This window comes from Marmota marmota, unplaced genomic scaffold, assembly GCF_001458135.2.
Source record: "Marmota marmota marmota unplaced genomic scaffold, marMar, whole genome shotgun sequence".
Classification (NCBI taxonomy): Eukaryota; Metazoa; Chordata; class Mammalia; order Rodentia; family Sciuridae; genus Marmota; species Marmota marmota.
In genome coordinates, this window is record NW_026000082.1 from 32,049,613 (window position 1) to 32,069,253 (window position 19,641).

A 19,641-nucleotide genomic window follows, 5' to 3' on the forward strand; every position below is an offset into this window, starting at 1 on the left:
GGGTTGAGAGGAGGAGTGTGGGAGCTTATGCAGTGCATGCCTAGAACACAGGGCACCGTTGACTGGACGATGGCTTTCTCTACAACAAGACAGACCTAGGTTTGAATCCTGTCACTAACTGCTGTGTGATTTGGGGCAAGTGCCTTGACCTCTCTGGACCTCTGTTTTTTTTTTTAACTAGCAATGGACTTGGCCACCATCCTGGCTTCCAGGGGTGGTGGTGAGCATCCAGGAAGTAGGGTGTGTGCAGCTGCTTGTCTGGATCTGGCAAAGGGCAGGTAGGGAGGGAATAGGGGTCCGCCTTCCCCCAAGGTCCCTGGGAGTGACGAAGGCTGACTGGGTCCTCTGAAGCAGGCTGCTGTCCTTCCCCGCCCACTGCAGAGCTGCCCGCCCCAGTTGTGACGACCTTGCCCCTGCCTGTCTGCGGGCAGGACGGAAGTGAGGCGGGCAGCCTGCAGCTTCCCCTTTTCTGCCCTGCTTTAGGCGCTGGGCTCCTTCCCCCTCAGTGACTCAGAGGAGGGGACAGCGGCATCATGGCCCCACGCGCGGCACCCATCCGCCAGACCTGCTGCTGCTTCAATGTCCGGGTAGTCACCACCGCCCTGGCCATCTACCATGTGGTGAGTGTGTGGTTCCCGGGCGAGGTGCGTGTGCGTGTGCTGTGCGTGTGTGTGTGTGTGTGCGTGCGCGTGTGGTGCCTGCTGAGCCCCGCCACCTGCTGCCTGCCCCCTCTCTGCTGGACCCTGGGCATCCCTTCCAGCTCAGGGCCTCAATTCTCCCCGACAAATGGGGACCCTGGAGACTCCGATTCTTGCACTGGGCCTGGACAGGCTGCGCTGCCCCAGGGTCTGGACATGGGCTGGACAAGGGCTGGACACGGACTGTCCCCTTCGTGCTTCTTATGGGAGGGAGCCCAGCCCTCTTGGCCTAGGGCTGAGCCCAGCCATGGCCTCTGCCACCAAAGGGAGATGTTGGCCGGCTCAGCGACTGTGCAGCCAGCGGGAGTGGCACTGGGGGGCTCCTCTCTGGGGGCTGCTGTGTGCTGAGCGGCAGGAAGCCTTTGTCTTTGTCATCTCAGTGTGACTCTGGGCAAGTCACAGCCCCCAGAGGCAAGGCTCTTTCTTGTCTGGGGTGGCTGAAGTTTGGGGTCCTGTTCTGTCCTGTCCCGATCCACACCCTCCCCCGACTCTGGCCACACCCAGCTCCCCCAGACTCAGCACCTTCCTGCCAGGGTGACTCAGGCACGGCCTGTGGCTGATAGTTCTCTCATCAGCCTGAAAGAACTTCCTCAAAATCAGCCTAAATCTGCAAGCCGCTCCGCTGCACACCCTGAGACCTGGCTGCTTTAGCTGTGCTTGCAGGCAGCGTGGCCAGGGCTGTGGGAAGAGCTGGCCCTCAGGGCTGGTGCGGTCAAGGGTTAGCACACAGCCTCGGGGCCAGACCCCTGTGTATACATCTGGCCTCCCTGCTTCTGTACTGTGCAGTCTTGGCCAACTTACTTACCTTCTCTGATTCCATTCTTCATCTAACCAATGGGGATGAAAATAATAAGCAAACAATAATAGGGTCGCCATGAAGACCAGGAGCTCATTTCTACCGGGTGCTGCACGGTTGCGTGTTTCATTATTAATGGTGCTCCAACAGGGTCGCCCCTTTTGTTCTGAGAGGAGGGCAGAGGTTGTGCTGCTGAGCTCCTGCCCATGCAAGAGCTGGGAGTGGCAGATGACACCTCAACTGTCCCCATGTCTAGTCTTTAGGGCCTTCAGTCTCTGAGACTCTGCAGTATTCTCAGAAGGACGGTGAGGTTTGCAGAGGTGTCCCTGCAAGAGGTCCTTGGGTCCTTCCCCAGCTCTGCCACTACCTGGTTGTGTGGCCTCAGGCCACCTGTCTCTGATCTGTTTCCTCTTTAGAAAGTCAGAGGCGAGGGGGTGTTGACAGCGGGGTGCAGACAGCCCATGTGGGGCTCCTGTGGGCAGGTGGGCCTGCGGTGGCCTGGGGGCCCGGCTCCGTGTTCCCTGGCGGCTGCTCTTCATTTCTGCTCATTGTCACCACGGGGGACTGCGGGCACCGGCAGCTGCTCTTCTGACGTTTAGAGAAGCGGGAAGCAGGCTCTTCTGTCGGCCTTCTGAGGTCTCAGTGTTGGTGGCCGTGGCCAGGGAAAGGGCTCACCAGAGGCAGACCTCAGGGCAGCGCGTCTCTTGAGGTTTCTTCTCAACCCTGAGGTCCTCACCCGGAAATGGTCAAGCCGCATCCAGTCCCCACACACAAACTGGAGAATGTGTGGGTCACTTCTCGGAGGTGGTGGCACTGTGGGAGGCGCAGAGTCTACCTGGACGGACAAGAAGCTGGCGTGTCAGGGTGCGTGTGTGTATGTGTGTGTGTGTGTGTGTGTGTGTGTCAGTGGGGGACGGGGCTTGGGCAGGGCTCTATGGAGACCAGCCTGGGGGTTGGGGTGGAGAAGGTGATGAGGGCTGTGAGTGACAAGCTATGAATCTGGACCTTCTCTATGGTGCATCATCGGTGGCTGGGTCTGGAGAGTTCTTTGTTGAGAGGGGTGGATGTGTGCATTGCGTGACCTGCTGCCAACAGAGATGCTGCCCTCCCCATCAATCAGGGCCCCAGCCACGGGCAACAGTCACTCCCACTTGAGAACCATGCCTGTAATGTGAGCCACAGGGAGCCATGGAATGTTCCAGAGCCAGAGGAGGCGTGAGAACAGGGGGGTAGCCTGCCGACTGGATGTCCTGTCCAGGAGCTTCATTCTGGCTGAGGTCCTTGGCTGACTCCAGGGGGACGTACCTTTTGGTCCCTTTCTCTTTCTGGGAAAGGCCAGGGGTCAGGGGCTGTCCTGTGGCCCAGCTGTCGGTGGCAGATACGTTGACAGGACCTTGAACATCTGGATGGTAAAAGAGAAACTGTCATCCAGGTGTGCCAATTGCCATGTTGGTCGTCATCTGGAGCCAGCCATGAGTGACGATAGCATACGTTGCAAGCTATTTGTGGACTTGGCCTCTCTGGGGAGAGTTAAATTGGGCCATTGACGTCCTGAGACAGCTTTACTGAGGCCCGGGGTGTCATTACGGGAAGGCTCTCTGGTGTCCAAGGGGGGGAAGCCAGTGCTGAGCTTCTGGGGGGCAGGGGGGGGCGACGCCTTCTTTGGGAGATTTTGGTTTGTTTAGAGGATTCTCTGGGCACCTGAACTTGCACACATAGAAGTCAGAGAACCTTCTTCAAGTCCAGGCTTGTCATTGACCCTAATGTCCTAAGTCAGTGGCAGGAGGCGAGCCCCGGAGGAGACTTTCCTGGTGCCCTCTCTCCTGGCCTCACCCCCCACCCCTGAACCTGGAATTCCGTCGGGTGGAGCCCCAGTTGTGCTGTCGGGGTCTGGCTCCGCTCCCCGGCGCTTCCGAGTTTCCCACATTTGGTACAATGAGCACGCGTGGACTCTTAAAGTCGACCTTTTATTTTGCAAGAGTTTTAGATGAAAAACGGTAAATCATAGTGAGAGTTCCCTGTGTCCTGTTCCCCTCTTGTCAGCGTCCCCCAGGGTACAGAGGTTTGTCCCGAGCGACGACCACAGTGGATACAGGTTGTTAGCCAGGGTCCAGGTGTCGGCCACAACCTCTTGGCTTTTCCTGGTCTCCTTTCCTTCCAGGGTCCCCAGAGGGGCCCACCAGGATGGGGCACGCAGCTGGCACACACTCCCGCTTCCTCTGGGCCAGGGTGGGTCTCGTTCCTCCTGGTCCTTGATGACCTTGGCTCTGAGGAGCACTGGCGGGCACTTCCTTGACTTGTCTCAACTGGGACTGGCCTGGTGGCTCCCTCACCATGGGCCCAGGGTACCGTGCTTTTGGGAGGAGACCACAGGTGTGAAGAGCCATCAGTGCTTCACACCAAGGGGGGACGTGTGACGGTGACCTTGACTGCCTGGCCGAGGCAGTGCCGTCAGCTGTCTCCTCCCATTCCATGCTGCGAGCGTGGGGAGAGAGTCACTGAGGCCCACCTCGAGGAGCAGGGGTGGGCTCCACCTCCTGGAAGGCCAGGAAGCCATGCCCAGCCCCTGGGATCCCACGGTGCCTGTCCTCCCCACTTGTCATTCACATTAGTGACTTCTTTGTCGGTGTCGGTGGGGACCCAGGGTGTTTACGTTAGACTCTGGGTGGCAATCCAACTGTTCTGCTTTGCTTTGCTGCTCAAGTTCTCGGCTTCTTAAACTGGGAAGAACAGTCAGAAGCCTGTTGTTTAAAGAGGAGTCCAATGCTCTGCCACCTCAGGAGCCCCGCCCAGACCAGGGGACAGGCAAGGGGACAGGCCCGACTCCTTCTCGGCCTCTGCCCTCAAGGATTCCACTGTGCCAAGGACAGCTGTGGAGTGGCCAGGGACGGTAGAGGGGTGCAGATGTGTGGGGATCCAGGAAAGACTTCCAGAGGAGGCTGGGTCCCGGGGAGGAGCAGGGCTTTGCCTGGGTGCCGGGACAGGGCACACGGGTGGAGGGAGGGTCTGAGCGGAGTCCTGGTGGTGGACAAGAGGCTGTGGGGTGCTGGAAGAGCCAGGATGTTGGCCAGGCTGGCTGCAGAGGGACAGCCACCGGGTGTGGGAGGAGTGTGAGACACCCTATCCCTCATGCCTGGGGCTTCGCAGCCAGCAGGAAGGGTCTGCTCCTCTTACGGGGGAAGACGCAGGCTCAGCAGGGCCTGACTTGCTCCAGCCACATGGGGGACGTGGGGGCCAGTTGCCTCCTCCAGGCCGCTGTTGCCTGCACACATGTGTGGCCTGAGCCGCAAGCCAGGGAGTAGACAAAAGAGATCCTTGGCCCTCCTGTGGCGGGGACCTGGCTGTCGGGAGGGCCCTCCCCGGCCTCCCCGGCCTCCCCGGCCTCCCCGGCCTCCCCGGCCCATTTCTTCTTTGCCGTCCTCTCCAGGCAGCTCCCTGGAGTCCTCGATGTGTCCTCAAACTCCCAGGCTCCTCCCTCTGCTCCGCTCTGGGGGCTGTGGTCCCTCGGACTGGAAAGCCAAGGCCCTCTCTGTCACTCACCGACCCTAGGCCTCTGGCAGGCAGGTGCCATGGCTGCCTGGGCCTGGGTGTTCGTCTGTTGAATGAGGCCAGTGGTTTTGGCCTCCAGGTGACCTTTCCCAAGTGTGGCGCTGAGGCGACCCAGGTGGAGCAGGGTCTGGCTAGTGCGTGTCCTGAGTGGGCTGTGGGAAGCGACTGAGGGCCGCTCCCCTTTGAAAGCTCATCTCCCTGAGGCCTCAAACTCGGCCCCACCTGCCGGCTGGGGTCCCAGTGTGGGGCTGTTGGGGTCTGCCAGCTTCATGCCTGGTGCTGCTGGGCTGGACCCCGAGACCTTGTTTTTGGCCTTCACAGCTCTGAGCCCTTGTGGGGGGGGGGGCTGGTGGGGGAGGTCTCTCCCCAGGGACACAGCTGAGTTTGCACCCATCTCTGGAGCCCCCACCTCCGACCTGCACACAGACCCTCCAGGGGTGAGCACCAGCAGGATCCAAGGGGCTCTGGGGTGATATGCAGCAAGGTCTGCTGCACTAGGCCTGGGGGCCCAAGTGAAGATGGTCACTTACCTGTGTGACTCTACCTGGGACAGGCCAGACCCAAGCTAGGCCCCTGTCCTCTCCCCACTTCACGGTTCTCAGTCCCAAGGTCAGAGGAAAGGGGAGTCTGGGAATGGGAGGAGGGTGGTGGCCCCAGGGGTTAGGGGTCACCTTAGCTGGAAGAACCCACTGCTGTGAGAGGGGCACAGCTGGAGAGGCATCAGCCCAAGGTGTCCCCCCAGGTGGAGGTGCTGGGCCCACTGAGGTGGCCCGCAGCTGGAGGGCAGGGCTGGTCCCCACGGAGGCGTCTCTATCTTCGCCCCAGTTCTGAGCTCCCCAGGAAATGAGGCTTTTATTTTGAGCCTAGAGCAGCCACCCAGAACCAGGGCCTGGCTCTGAGCTCATGCTGCCTGAGGCAGCGGGTGCAGACACCTCAGGGGGGCAGGAAGCGCGTGCGCAGCGTCAGCCTGCTCAGGCCGCTCAGGACAGGGCCCAGGTCCGTCTCAGGCTCACGTTCCTCCCCTGGTGTCCTACATGTCAGCATAGACATGACAACTGCCACCAGCCTCCATTTTATAGAAGAGGAAACAGGTTCAGGGAGGCCAAACAACTTCTCAGCTAATGGTAGATAAAGAACAAGAACCCAGGGGTCCTCTTCTAGAGGCAGACAGGGGAGGGGCAGTCTTCTCAGCAGCAGTGGGGCAGGGTCCCCTGTCACACCCAGGGGGAGTCTTGTTCTTAAAACACAGAGACCACATATAAAGGCTTGGGTTTAATTTCACCTGCAAATTGGGGGAAAGTGAGAATTTCAGCAGAAACTGCCACGGCGGGAGGAGGGGGGCGAGTCCAGGGCCTGGCGTCCAGCCACCGCTTGGGTGGTCTTGATATGGTTCTTGCCGTCACCGCGGGTCTTTTCTCTGAAGATAAATAGGGAAGCGATGGTTTTAGGCGACTGTTTGTGGGGTGGACTTTGAGGGGGGGGAGGCTTTGGGCCAAGGCTGGAAACTATCTCTGAGCACCCAAATGGCTGCCCCTGGAGGAAGATGTGAGGAACCACCCTCCTCGGGCAGCGGCCTTGCTGCGCAGGGCAGGGCGTGGGCTGGAGCTGGCCGTTTCCTGTGCCCATGTGGTTGGCCTCTGGCCTGTCCAAGCTCATCCAGCCTGTGCTCTGCTGCCCTCAGGGCCTTTGCACCAGCCCTGGGTCCTCCTGGAGTGCTCCTGCCAGCCCGAGTCCTTACCCCCGTGTCCCCCACCCCACCCCCGCACTCCCAGCCACACAGCCAAGGACCGACTGTGCACACGTCTCTCAGTTTCCTGGATGCTCCTCACACTCTGGCCTCTGCTCATGCTGAGCCTCTGCCTGGAAGGCCCCTCTTTCGTGCCTGGGGAGATCTGTGAGACTGGCTTCCTCTGGGGCGCCTTCTGTGGGCCCCTACTCAGACCCTGAGCTCTCCTGGGTCCCCGAGCCCTACATGCTGGGTCCCCGTGTGTCCTGTGCTCTGATCCGAGTCTCATCTAAGGCTTGGCTTGATCTGTCTCCTAACCACTGGGGCCAGGCACCTGGTAGGTCCAGCCGATCTAGTTTATTTTCTCATTTTTGTAAACGGTTAATAATTTCCTGGGCAAGCGCGTAGACACCCCAGATGCTATCTTGAAAAACTCACCGAGGTGCGCACACCTCAGAACTCTGAGAAGTGGCACAGGGTAGCCCCGGGCCCAGGCTCCTCCCGGGCACTGCCCGCCTGCCCACCCTCCACTGAGGCGCGGCCGGTGAACCCAGGGCTCTGGGCTCTGACCAGCCTCAGGCTGCGAGTCCCATTCTGTGCCCTGGCTGTTCCCCGCTGCTGCCCTATGTCATGGTGGGAACCAGCCTGACTGGGGGGTGGGGGGTGGCTCTCTGACACATGGAGCTGGCTGGTCCCCAGGGCCTGGTCTGGTGGCTGTACATCAGTGCCCTGGCTCTCAGCCCATCTTTCTGAATCACTGTCTGTGGTGGCAGACAGATGTCACCTCATGTGCCACTCTCCAAGGTGGCGGAGGTGGGGAAACCGAGGCCTGGAGCAGTAAAGTGACTTGGCGAGGACCACACGGGGCATCTGTGGCTGCCTTGGGGTTCTCCCCGTGGTACAGGAGCCCTGGGGTCCGGTAGCGAGGGGACAGTCAGTCTCAGAAGGGTGGGCCTGGTGAGGAGGCTGCAGAGGGGAGGGCAACGTCCCTGGGGCACCGGGGCCTCTGGTTGAGCTGTCGTTGGTGTGACGCCCTGGACGGGGCAGCGCGATGGTATCTGGGTGGCTGGAGGGGGGCTGGGGAGATAGAGCTCTGGGGGAACGCCTCCACCCCTCCGCCCCTGATGAGCTGCGACAGGAAGCAGGGCCCGGAGGGGCCCCCCAGCCCCCACGCACCTGGCTCCTGCATCCCCCTCCAAACAAAGCAGGGTGGGCAGCTGCTGGCGGTGGGGAGGGCCACGGTCACCACCCGAGGGCCCAAGTGTGCAGCAGCCCTGGAGGCTGAGGCCCGCCCGGTGCGGACCTGGATCTGGACCCGGGGCGCTGGCAGAGCTGGGCACAGGGGCGTGGCCCTGGGCGCCCTTGGCAGGCTGTGCCCTCTGCAGGTGGGTGGAGCCGGGCCCCTGGCAACTTCCGCCCAGTTGTGCAGGCGGAGTCTGTGGTCCTCCTGCAAAGCTCCTTGTAGGCAGCTGCGGGAGTATCCCCTACCGGTGGCCCAGGGCGAGGGTCCCCTGACAGCTGGGGCCTTTCTCTGCAAGTTTTAGCCCCACCAGTCGCAGGGTCTCTGGCGCCTCCTGTGATACGGTGGGGGTTGGGCCCGGGCAGGACCAGCACAGCGGCCGTCTTCCGTCCTCCGCAGAGGGAACTGGCCCTTGAACCCCAGCATTGGGGAGCTTGATGCCACCACCCCGACCTGCAAGGCTGTCATCACACCATCCCATCACGACGGCAGCTGACATCAGCAGCAATATCTTCCCCACTGACCTGTGGCTACCTACTGCCTCCCAGGATGTTCACAGGCGTTACTACCTCACTGCCACCACTGCCACACCCAGTGTCACCGTTACCACCAAACATTCCCAGTGTCCCCTGATGGCCACCAGTGTCCACACGAACTCCCGCAGCAGCACTGCAGCCACTGTCACCCCCAGCAGGCCACAGCCCAGGCCACCCGCCAGCACCTCCCCAGGGGCCCTTGGCCTCTCCACTCGGCCCCTCCTCCCACAGCCTCTTCTTTGGGCTCAAGCTGTGGGTCTCCTGGAGACACCAGGAAGAGAAACAGAGATCTCCTGCCTCCTGGCCACTTCCCCCTGCTCGGCTTAGGGAACGGGAACTGAAACGCGGAGAACAGAGGGAAGAGGTGGAAAGCGGAACAGGGAGTGGAGAGAGAAGGGGCAGCTGGCCAGGTGGGGACAGCAGCCGGAGCCCGGATTTGGAGTCAGGAGGGCTAAGCTCATTCTGACTCAGCAGGCCTTGCTGTGTGACCTTGGCTGGTCACTGTTTCTCTCTGGGCCTCACTTCCCCCCTGGGAACATCCCCCTCTCAGGTAAGAGACATCTTTCCTGGAAGGATCCAAGCGTCCATACTGCCTGGCCCCTGGGTCTTTGCACATGCTGCTCCATTGCCTGGAATGCTTTCTTGTCTTCTCGGTTGGAAACTCCTACTCTCCTTCAGAGCCTTGCTCAAGGGTTGAGCAAAGAGGGTGGAACTGTCTCTGAGTCATCCCAGCAGCAGTGATCTGTCCCTCATCAGGGACCCTAAGCCCCAGTGTGTCCCTTTTGTGGCTCTTAGAATACTCGTCACCCCTGGGTCCTCTGAGACTGTGACATCTACAGGCTGGGGTGGGTGGATGGAGTTGAGGGTGCTCGGTGCTCAGAGTGCTTACAAGGAGTGAATGGACGCCCATGTACAGGATGGCGCTGCCTGCAGTGCCCGCCTGCTGCACCTGCTGTTGACCTCGCAGTGACCCTGGGAGGCCTGGCGGGACCCTCCCACTCCCTGGTGGGAGTTGAGGCCTGGCCTTAGTGGCTTCTCAGGAGCAGAGCCTGGGCTGGGCCCAGGGCCTCCCCCGCCGACATCTCGGATGCTAGGAGCCGGGGGGGGGGGCAGCTGCTGTCTGATGGATGTCGTGGGAGAAGAGAAGCTGGTTCCTGCCTCAGGATGGCCCAGGACAGCCCAGGACCCGAGGGCCTGGCCCAGCTGCCCCGAGCTCAGGGGAGCATGCTGTGTCCAGTAGACCCCAAGGGCTCCAGGGGAGGGCGAGGGCCGTGGCCTTGGAAATCTAGGCCTGGGGCTTCTGGGCCTCCCCGGTCACTGGGGGCCAGCCTGGGGTCCACCCCGGGACGGTGCTTGCCCCCTCAGACCTGCAGGACTCCCGTCGGCTCCTCTCCCTTTCCGTCACCAACAGTGAGACCCGGAGGAGGGGACGGGCTCTGTCCTCCCCTGGGGCTCTCCTGCAGGTGCCGGCCACCGCCGTACCTGCTGTCCATTCGGGGCTGCTCTGGGCCTCCCGACAGGACCCCGCCTTCCTGGTTCCTGCTGCGCCAGGTAAAGCGGCCCCTGGAGTGAGCCCCGCGGCCCCCGGCCCCCGCAGACCCCGCTCAGTGCTCCGCAAACATCACGCGGTGGATCCTCCCTGAGCGTGCCAGGCTTGCTTTGCAGATGAGAGAATTCTGTGAGGGAAAGTGACCTGTCGAAGGTCACATAGTGACTTTCTCAGTCTGGCTTAGGATCGACTCATTGTCACCCTTCTGTGCTGTGTCTTTCGGACCCCCTGAGAGGATGTACTGTGGCAGGAAGACAAATCGAGATCTGTGTCTGAGCTAAAAAAAAACCGCACAGTCAGCAGGGGGAAACAGATGGTGGCTGTCTGGTTGCTGTTGGCTGAGCATGCGTTGCCGGTGCAGGGACACTAGAAAGTCAGTGTAAACTTAGGCTATATTAATAGAGGTAGAGCACCCATTACAATGGAGGGGATAATCTTGTTCTCAGCATGGGCAGATTGCTCCTGGAGAATTGTGTGCTTGTGTGTGTGTGTGGGGGGACTGTCAGGACACGGACACAGGGACTGTTGTGAGGCCCCTGGGCTAGAAGCATTATAGTGGAGGTTGTGTGGCGCAGGACCCCTGCATGGGCCCAAGGGCCTTCCAGATTTCAGTTTTGTGGCTGGGCTTCAGCTGCTGGCAGGGCCACCCCGGCACTCAGCCATCGGCTCGGCCCTTTCTCCACCATTCTTAGCAAGGTCCCTGAGGGGACGGGGTCTCATTCAACAGATGCCACAGCCAGAGCTGTGAGCAGGAGAGAGGGGACCTTCCCCGCCTGGGCCTGAGGCTGGTGGCTCGGTGCTGACTGTCTGCCCGCCTGGCCCGCGCAGCCCTTTGGAGCAGATGTTCTTATGGTCCTTATTTTGAAACAGTGGGGCCGCGGGGTCAGGGCTGACCGGGCCTCTGGAGATTCAGGGACCAGGCACCCTCCAGGGCTGTCCCAGCCTGTGTCGATGACTCTGGGAACTTGGAGCTCACATGTGACCCCGTGATGCCCAGAGCCTCTGGTACCCTCGTCCCCAACCCCCACCCCTGACCTTCAGCCGTGGCAGTGTCCCCGAGAGCAGGGCTGGTCTGAGCGCTGCTCATTTAGGACTCTCAGTGGCCTCTTGAGGTGGCTGCTAGGGTCAGCCCCATTTTGCAGATGGAGAAGCCGAGGCACAGAGAGGTCAAGCAACTTGCCCAAGGTCGCGGATCTGGGAAGAGGAAGGACCAGGATCATGAGCTTGGGCTGTTGCTCCGTGAAGTCCACTCTGCCTGGGCCTCCACCCCAGGACCCCTGCTCGAGGCCCCTGACCGTGCTGCACTGGGGCCAGAGGGGGCGGTGGGGAAGCCATGCCAGCCGGCCGACTGCCCTCTCTTCCGCCCCAGATCATGAGTGTCCTGTTGTTCGTGGAGCACACCGTGGAGGTGGCCCGCGGCAAGGCCTCCTGCAGGTTCTCCAAGACCGTCTACCTTAGGATCGGTAGGTCCGGGACGGGGTGGGCAGAGGAGGGGAGGGGGACTGGCCAGGGGCAGGCGGGGTGGTCTGGGGTCCTGCCACACCCTCTCGGATGACCTTGCCAAACCCCTCCCCGGGAGCCCCTGCCACTCCACCTGCCCTCAGGGATGCCCTCCTGTGGCCGCCGAGTGTGGGGCGCAGGGCAGCAGAGAGCTCCCTGCAGGGGCCGGCGCCTCAGGCCTCGGGCGGTGCTCCCTGCGGCTCATCTCCCGGCCACACCACACCCCGACCCACCCCTGCACCCCAGCTCGTGGCCCACTCTGTCACTCAGAGTCCCTCTTCAGGGACACCTGCAAGGGCCTCTCCCGACTAAAGGCGACCCCGGCCAGCCCCCAGCCCACCCTGGCTGCACGGTCCTGGCTGTCTGTGTGCCCCCAGTCCTTGAGGTGGGGTGCAGGGAGCAGGCCCCCTGTTCCCGCTCCTGTGCCCTCACCGGTGCACTCGGAGCGGGACTTGGTCCCGAGCCCCGGCCTCACGGCCCCCTCGCCTTGCAGCCGACCTGGTGTCCAGCTTCCTGCTCATCGGCCTGCTCTTCCTCATCAGCCTGAGCCTGCTGCTCGGCGTGGTCAAGGTGAGGGGCGGCGGGAGGGAGGGCGGGTGGGCGCCAGGAGTCCCGTTGGCCGCCCTGCACCTCTGCTGGGCCGTGCAGCCGGCTGCCCAGTGGGTGGGGGTGCCTCAGGAGCGCCCAGCCTCACTGTGGGGTCCTCCTAGCTGTGGGAGCCCCGGCCCTGTGGGGCTCCCTGGCTGGTCAGGTGCCTGGCTGCTGTGCTGACCTGGCGCTAGGGAGGAACTGCCCGCTGGCCCACATCTGGCTGAGCTGCCAGGGCGGGCAGAGGAGAGGAGGGGTGGCTTTGAGTTGTGGGGAGCAGGAGATGAGCTCGTGACGGCCCAGAGCGGGACCCAGGTGCTGGGACCTCCCAGAGAGCTCCGCGTTTCACCGGGGAGGAAGGAGCGACCCTGTGGCCCAGGGTGGAGCGAGGGGCTCCCAGGCCCTGGCGAGGTTGGGTGGGGGACGGAGGCAGACCACCTCCTGCAGAAGAGGACCCACCCTGGTCCCCTGGCCCTGGAGAAGCGGGAAGCCCATCTCGCCACAGTGTCCCCAGGAAGAGGGCCCGTCCTGTGCAGGCGGGGGGCTGGGCACTGGGACAAGCAGAGGGGGCCAGTGGCCCTGCCTGAGACGCTGCTGTCCACCCTCATGGACCCGCTCGCTCTCGCAACCCGGGCTCCAGGGGCCTCCTTACTGCATGGGGCGGCTGCGGGGCCCTCGGCAAGAACCCAGTCCCTGCAGGCAGGTGCGAGTCGGGGGTCTTGGTCGCCTCCCAGGCAGTTTGAGACCCCACGTGAGACTCCAGGAAGCCACTCCTGCTGTGACTTTGTTCCCAGCTGCATCTGCACAGCACGGGGGCAGAGTGGCGGGAATCATCCAGGGAGGAAGGGGCGCAGGGGACATGAGCTGTGTGGGACATGCCGGCTGCATGCCGGGCCACCTGACAGCGCGGGGTCTGCCTTCCAGAGCCGGGAGAAGTACCTGCTGCCCTTCCTGTCCCTGCAAGTCATGGACTTCCTGCTGTGCCTGCTCACCCTGCTGGGCTCCTACATCGAGCTGCCCGCCTACCTCAAGTTCTCCTCGCGGCCCCAGGGGGTGAGTGCCCGCCCCACCCAGAGGCGAAGGCTGAGCTGGCGAGGGCAGGAGCCCCCTTCCTGGTGGTGTCATTGAGCAAGTCCCCAACCCCCAGCCCCCCAAACCCTCGCACCGTGGCCCCGGGTTCTCTCTGGAGGCGAAGCCTGGGTGAAGCCAGTGCGGGTGTTGGGTCTGCACCAGGAGGAGGCACGTGTCCTTCTCAGCCCCAGTCCCATTGTCCCTCCTTTGGGACCAAGTCAGAGAAGGAGAGGACGGTAACCAGTGAATGACACAGGAACGTGGCCATGGCTGGGGCCAGACTTGGTCCTGCCGAGGTTACTCATCACACTGTCCTTGATTATTGCTCTGGAAGAGGCCGGGGGTCCCTGTCACAGAGGAGCCCTGGTCTGCAGCTGAGAGAGCCTTCTATAGTTCTGGGTCTGCCACCAGCCCTTGCTGTGACCATGGGGGCCTTTCCCTGGGTTCTCTGGGGACTGGAGGGTCACTGGCCTCTCCTACTGAGACAGATCCCTGCAATGATCTGGCCTCTGCTTGCTGGTCTCCATTCTTCCTCTCTGATTTGCCTTCCCAAGGGCCCCTCGAAGGTCCCCCTGATGACCCTGCAGCTGCTGGACTTCTGCCTGAGCATCCTGACCCTCTGCAGCTCCTATATGGAAGTGCCCACCTATCTCAACTTCAAGTCCATGAACCACATGGTGAGTCTGGGGCAGAGGTCCATGCCAGCTCACTGGCTGTGTGGCCTGGGGCAACTTACTTGGCCTCTCTGTGCCTCCATGCTTGGGTTTCCTGGGAGGAAGGTTCTCGTGTGTGATTCACTGAGGGAGCCCACTCAGGAAAAAACTTGGACAAAGTGCGAGAAGCAGGTTCCAGGAAGGACAGGAGCCAGGCAACCGTGTGGCCATGGGGGTGGCCCTGCTGGTCCCAGAGGGAGGCCTGGATTGTCAGTGGCACCACAGAAACAACACTAGTTTTCCTTTTTTTTATTGTCACCTGACAAATGGTCCCCAAACATCCCCGTTTAAAGCACTGACCATTTCCCCTTGGAGGATCAGGAGGTGGGGAGCAGGTTGTTCTGACCCAGGGCCCCTCGAGGTGCAGCAAGATGTTGGCTGGGTTGTGTGGACCCTGAGGACCCGCGCCGAGAGAGCTCCTCATGGCCACCGGCGCTCTGCCCGGTCCCCAGCCGTGGGTCTCGCTAGGCTGCTGCGTGCCCGGATGGCACGGCTGCTGGTTCCCCTCCACTGCGGCCTGGCAGGAGAGCAGCAGGAAGTGGCAACGTCTTCCATGCCTGTGTCAGATGTGGGACAGTCACTTCTGCCACATTCTGCTCATTAGAAGTGAGTCACCAAGTCCAGCCCGCACACCAGGGCAGAGGACGGAGCTCTGCAGGCGGAGGCGAGCACCAGAGTGTGAGAGCAGATCCCGCCCAAGGTGTCTCCCCAGGGCCAGACCCCCGCGCCAGTCGGTCACAAGCTAGGAGTACCAAGGGGCCAGGTGGCTCCTACCCGCCCGGAGGGCACAGGGTGGCCTGCCCGGCTGGGAAGGGGCCAGAGCTGCAGCCGCACCTGCTTCCTAGGTTTGCCGGCCACCACTCAGCCGAGGCCGTCAAGGGGGCCCAGGTGGCCCCGGCTGGGCCGTCCTTGCCCTCCCTCCTTTGTCTAGCCCTCTGGCCCACTTGGCATCCTCGGGGATGTGCCCGCTGCCCCGCTCCTCTGGCTGCCTCGGGGCGTGGCAGACCCCCGTGGGCGTGGCAGACCCCCGTGGGCGAGGTAGACCCAGAGGGCTCGGGCCTCCCTGTCCCGCCCAGACGGTTCCTGCGGGAGCTCCTGAGGACCTGGGGTGCTGATGGGACCCCAACTCTGTTGCAGAATTACTTCCCGAGCCAGGATGGCTTGGCCCACAGCCAGTTCATCAGGACGATGATCATCTTCTCCGTCGCCTTCATCGTCGTCTTGGTCCTGAAGGTGCGCGGCGGGGTCTGAGGCTCAGCTGAGGTGTCAAGTGGGCCCGTCCTCACCCTCCCTGCTTTATCTAGCCCTCTGGCCCTCTTGGCATCCTTGGGGACGTCCCTTTAGAGGACATAGGTCTGCAGGGGCCACCTGTGTCAGATGTCAGGGCCTTATTGTGTAGCCCAGAGCGCTCTGCTCCAGCCACCATCTGGGATCAGGCTGGGACAGACTGGCCTGGAGCCGAGGCGGGTCTTCAGCAGGTCGGGCTCTCTGAGGGGTCTCATCTGCAATAGGGGCATCTGTGTCCTGCTTGACCCATAGCACAGTGTTAAGTGGGTCAGAAGTCACCGTGCAGACGGGACCTGGGGTCATATGAGTAGAGGTTTGGTGAGGAGAAAGAAGGAGGGGAAGGGTCTCCTCAGGGGCAACAGGCCCACGGCAGAGTCTAGCTCTCCCAAAACAGAATTGCACTCCTTTGAACATTCTCTCTGGGAGGGGACAGTGGCTTCCCAGTGGCATGCAAACAGGTGAGGGGCATGAGTGGCTTCAAGGTGGAGCCGAGTGGGGAGTGACATTGCGCGCCCCACTGGAGACCCGAACTCCAGCCCAGTCCCTCCTTTCTCTCTCTCTTCTTCAGAATGGGCTCGGGGCTCGTTCTCGCCCCATGGTTCCTGGGTGGCTGCTGGCCGCCCGCGGAGCTCCCTGGCCCTTCCCCCTCCTGCTCTCACTCTTCATCATCTCTGTTTATTTCTGTGCCATCCAAGTCCCACCAAGGGACCTGCCAGGTGGCGGGGCTGGTGCTCTTCCATGGGGCAGTTTGGGGTGTCTCTTGTGGCCCAGCATGTCCACCCCAAACCCTTCCTGGTCCTTCCTCTCACGGCTGAGAAGACGCTGAGGCCCCCTCAGCCGATGGATCCGTCCGCACACCTCCCCTCTCTTCCTGGGTCTCCGTGGACGGGCAGGGATGCCTGCTTCCTAACTGCCCTCTCTGGAGTTGGGCTGGTCCTCTGGGGAGTGAGCTCCTTGCCCGGGGTGGTCAGGGACCTGCAGGGCCATCGCTAGTGCGGCTGGAGGGCCCACCCTGCCAGGCCCCTTGCTGGGTGGCAGCAGCAGGCCATTGCCTTCTGGGTTTGGGCAGGAGGGTCGGGGAGCGCAGCCTGACCCTGCTCCTGTCCAGGTCTACATGCTCAAGTGCGTGTGGAGATGCTACAGACTCCTGAAGTCCGTGAACTCGGCCGAGGAGAGGGGCGCCTCCAAGACGCTCCCGAAGGTGAGCTGGGCCGAGGGGGGCTCTGCCGCTCTCTCACTGTGCCGTTCGGGGCCAGTACCTTTCCCTCTCTGGGCCTCAGTTTCTGCACTTGAAGATAAGGGTGGGACAGAAGGGTCGTGAAGCTCTCAGTTCTGAAGGTCTGAGTAGGAGTCTGCCTGCCCCTGAGCGTCGGTGACCTCTCACCTTGGCTTCATATCCAAACTTGGGGTGCAGAGAAAACCCAGATTCCTGCCCTGGAAGCGGGTGTGGTCCAGAGAGAGCCCGGACTCAGAGACACAGTCACGACTTGGTGTGAAGACAGGGAGAGCAGCAGGCACTTCTTGGGCGTCAGGGAGGCTTCCTGCAGAAGGGACCCTGGCCCAGTCTTCCCTGCTTGAAGGGTACAGGGAGCTGGGAAGGGGCTTCAGTGGGGGACCGAGCGTGCTCAGGAGCAGCCGGGTGAGGAGCCGCCATGGGCACGCTCCTCGTGTGCAGCGGGATCATACTAATAAAGACAAGCTTGGTTGCAAGTGGCAGAAACCTAACCCAATCTGACTTAAGTGAAAAAGGGAACTTTCCAGATCAAAGGACTGAGAAGTCCACCGTGGGTCTGGCCCAGGCCTGGTCCTGACGCCAGGATCCTCTATCGTTTGACTCCGCTTTCCTCAGTGCTGGCTTTGTTTCCAGGCAGCGTTTCCCTTGTGGTGGCAAAGTGGCTGCCAGAACCCATAGGCCTACATCCCGCCTTCTTGGTAGTCCAACAGAAAGAGGAGTGTATCTGATTGGACCAGTTTAGGTCACATGCTTTTCTCCAAACCAATGGCCATAGCCAGGGGGATGGCATTCTACTTTGGCCAAGCAAACCCAGGCCACAGACCCAACCCCTGGATCTGGAGGATGGTCCAGTTCTTTGGAAAACGAAGGGACTAAGAATGTTTCCTCAAGGAAAATGGCGCTTTGTCATCAAAACATGGGGAACTCGATGCCGAATGGGCAACAAGTGTATCCGCTGTGGGGACAGAGACCCCATCCCAGGCAGGCAGTGTCTAGCACAGGGTGAGTGCCGAGACGCGCTGGTCGGGATGAGCAGCGTCATTTGCCAGAGGTGGGGGTTGGGGTCCCTCCACTGCGGTTGGAATCGTGGTCCTTCCTGACCACAGTCAGCCCCCTTCTCTCTGTCCCTCCCAGGTGGTCCTGCCGACCTACGAGGAAGCCCTGTCTCTGCCTTCCAAGTCTCCTGAGGGGGACCCCGCGCCACCCCCGTACTCAGAGGTGTGACCCTCGCCAGGCCCCGGCCCTGATCTGGGCCCAGCTGCCTCATAATCTGCTGCTTTGCTTTGGTGGCCCTGGTGGACCACCAGCCGACTTCAGGACAACTGCTGTGTACCCTCGCTGGCCTGCTCCCCCTGCGGGCCCCAGGCACTCTCCCTTGGGTCAGGCTGAAGGCCGCAAATCAAGCCCAACAGCTCTGCTTACGTCCACCAGCAAGGAGTCATTTTAGACGACTGGTTGTTCTGAATTTAGTGAGCTTGGCTAAACCACTAGCAGCTCCATCAGTCTAACCCAGCAGCTGTCAGACAGAAGCACATCGGTCAGGTCAACGAAATAAATTGGTCAAACCACAGTCCATTGCGTGGGTGCGTAAAGGGTGGTCATTTATAGGACGGGTCTGTGACCATCCCCAGTGAGGCCCCCGCCTCCCCCCATCTCTGTAAAATCAGTTTCTTCACACAGTTTGCTTAAACCATCAAGCAGCAGCCTAGCTGTCACTCAAAGTCGTGATAGACAGAATAAACAGTGATAAAGTTTGATCAGGTCACTCAGTCCAAACTGACCCAAGGTCAGCGGCCCACTCTGGCCAGTGCAGTCTCCCCCGGCGGTGAATGCTTGTTGATTCAGATGAGAATCCCCGGGGTCTCCCCGTCACCCCGAAGCTGTCAGGAAACAGGCGCTCAGGATCACGACTCTCTTGCTGGAGTCGTCGCTACCTGCAGTCCTGGCGTCCCTGGGCCCAGCCTGGTCTCATCGCCTCTGGGGTCCCTGGGCCCAGCATGGTCACATCGCAGTGGATTCCAAGCAAGGGTCACCTTGACCACAGTCCAGCTATCAGGCTGTCCCGCTGCCAGGCTGGTCCCATCCGGGGACCTGTGGTCCTGCAGAATACAGCCCTGAAATTGTCACATCCACCTGCTGAACTTGGGTGGGACGGGCAAACCCTTGAGGGCCCGGACGTTCCGTGGTGGCAGTAGGAGGTTCCCCGGGAGCTGCCCCACACGGAGACACTGCAGAGGCTGCGGCCACACCACGTGCCATCGCTCAGCATGTGACTCCCAAGAGGTTTCACTAGAGCAGCCAGAAGCTCCGCCCTGCCCCTGTGGCTCCTGGCAGGAGGTGTAGGAGGGGCGAGGGACCCCTGCCTCTGTCACTCAGGCACACACGCACACCTATTCCACTGAGTGGCCACGCCCACGTGACAAGTCCAGGAATTTGGACCCAGCACCAACACTGACCAGGTGAGAGCCCCATGTCTCCAGGTCAGGTGGGGGCTCCACGCACGCAGAGCACCCTCGAGACCAGGGCCTGTCCTGGGGGTGGCTTGCCTCCAGTGACAGACTGCAGGGGACAGATCCATTAGTCACTGTGACAGCCCAGTGTGGACACCACACATGGAAAGTCTGAGTCTCAGGCTCCTGAGGGCCAGAGCAGCCTCCTGAGAAGGCTCCCAGGCCGAAGGGAGAGCGGGCAGCAGGAAGCCAAACTGTCGTAGGCGGTGGCTACGACATGGCTGTGTGTCCCGAGGACCAGGGGATACAGGATCCGCAGGACCTCCCTGCAGGGCTGCTCCGTGGGGCTGCCAGTGTGGAGGGAAGGGGAGGGCAGGGAGGGCTCAAGCATCCTAAAAGAGAACTCACAGGAGGAAGATGTTTGTAAGCAACAGAAACCTTAGTGAACCAAGTCGATGACCCCCAGAAGATGGTGCCGAAAGATGGCCACGATGCTTCTTGGCTCTCACCATACGTGACAAGTCCAGGAATTTGGACTTCAGGCATGGCTGGATCCAAGAGTGAAAAATTTCTGCTGTGTCTTCTCTCTCTTGCCTTCCCCCACTGGGGAAGGGTGGGGAAGGACTGCCTCAGAGAGGAGGGGCAATGTGAGCTCAGACCTGTCCCCCATATCACAGGACACCAAAACAGCCTTGAATGTCATG

General features: G+C 61.7%; 1 protein-coding gene across 1 annotated transcript; it reads left to right on the forward strand.

Annotated features, from left to right (window-relative positions):
* Positions 1 to 457: 457 nt before the first annotated feature.
* On the forward strand, positions 458 to 18,057 carry Laptm5 (lysosomal protein transmembrane 5). Its single transcript, XM_015485363.2, has 8 exons — positions 458 to 620; positions 11,464 to 11,557; positions 12,088 to 12,164; positions 13,107 to 13,235; positions 13,808 to 13,930; positions 15,104 to 15,199; positions 16,362 to 16,454; positions 17,622 to 18,057. The coding sequence occupies exons 1-8, from the start codon at positions 534 to 536 to the stop codon at positions 17,709 to 17,711; spliced, it is 789 nt and encodes a 262-aa protein (XP_015340849.1). The 5' UTR covers positions 458 to 533; the 3' UTR covers positions 17,712 to 18,057.
* The last annotated feature ends 1,584 nt before the right edge of the window (positions 18,058 to 19,641 follow it).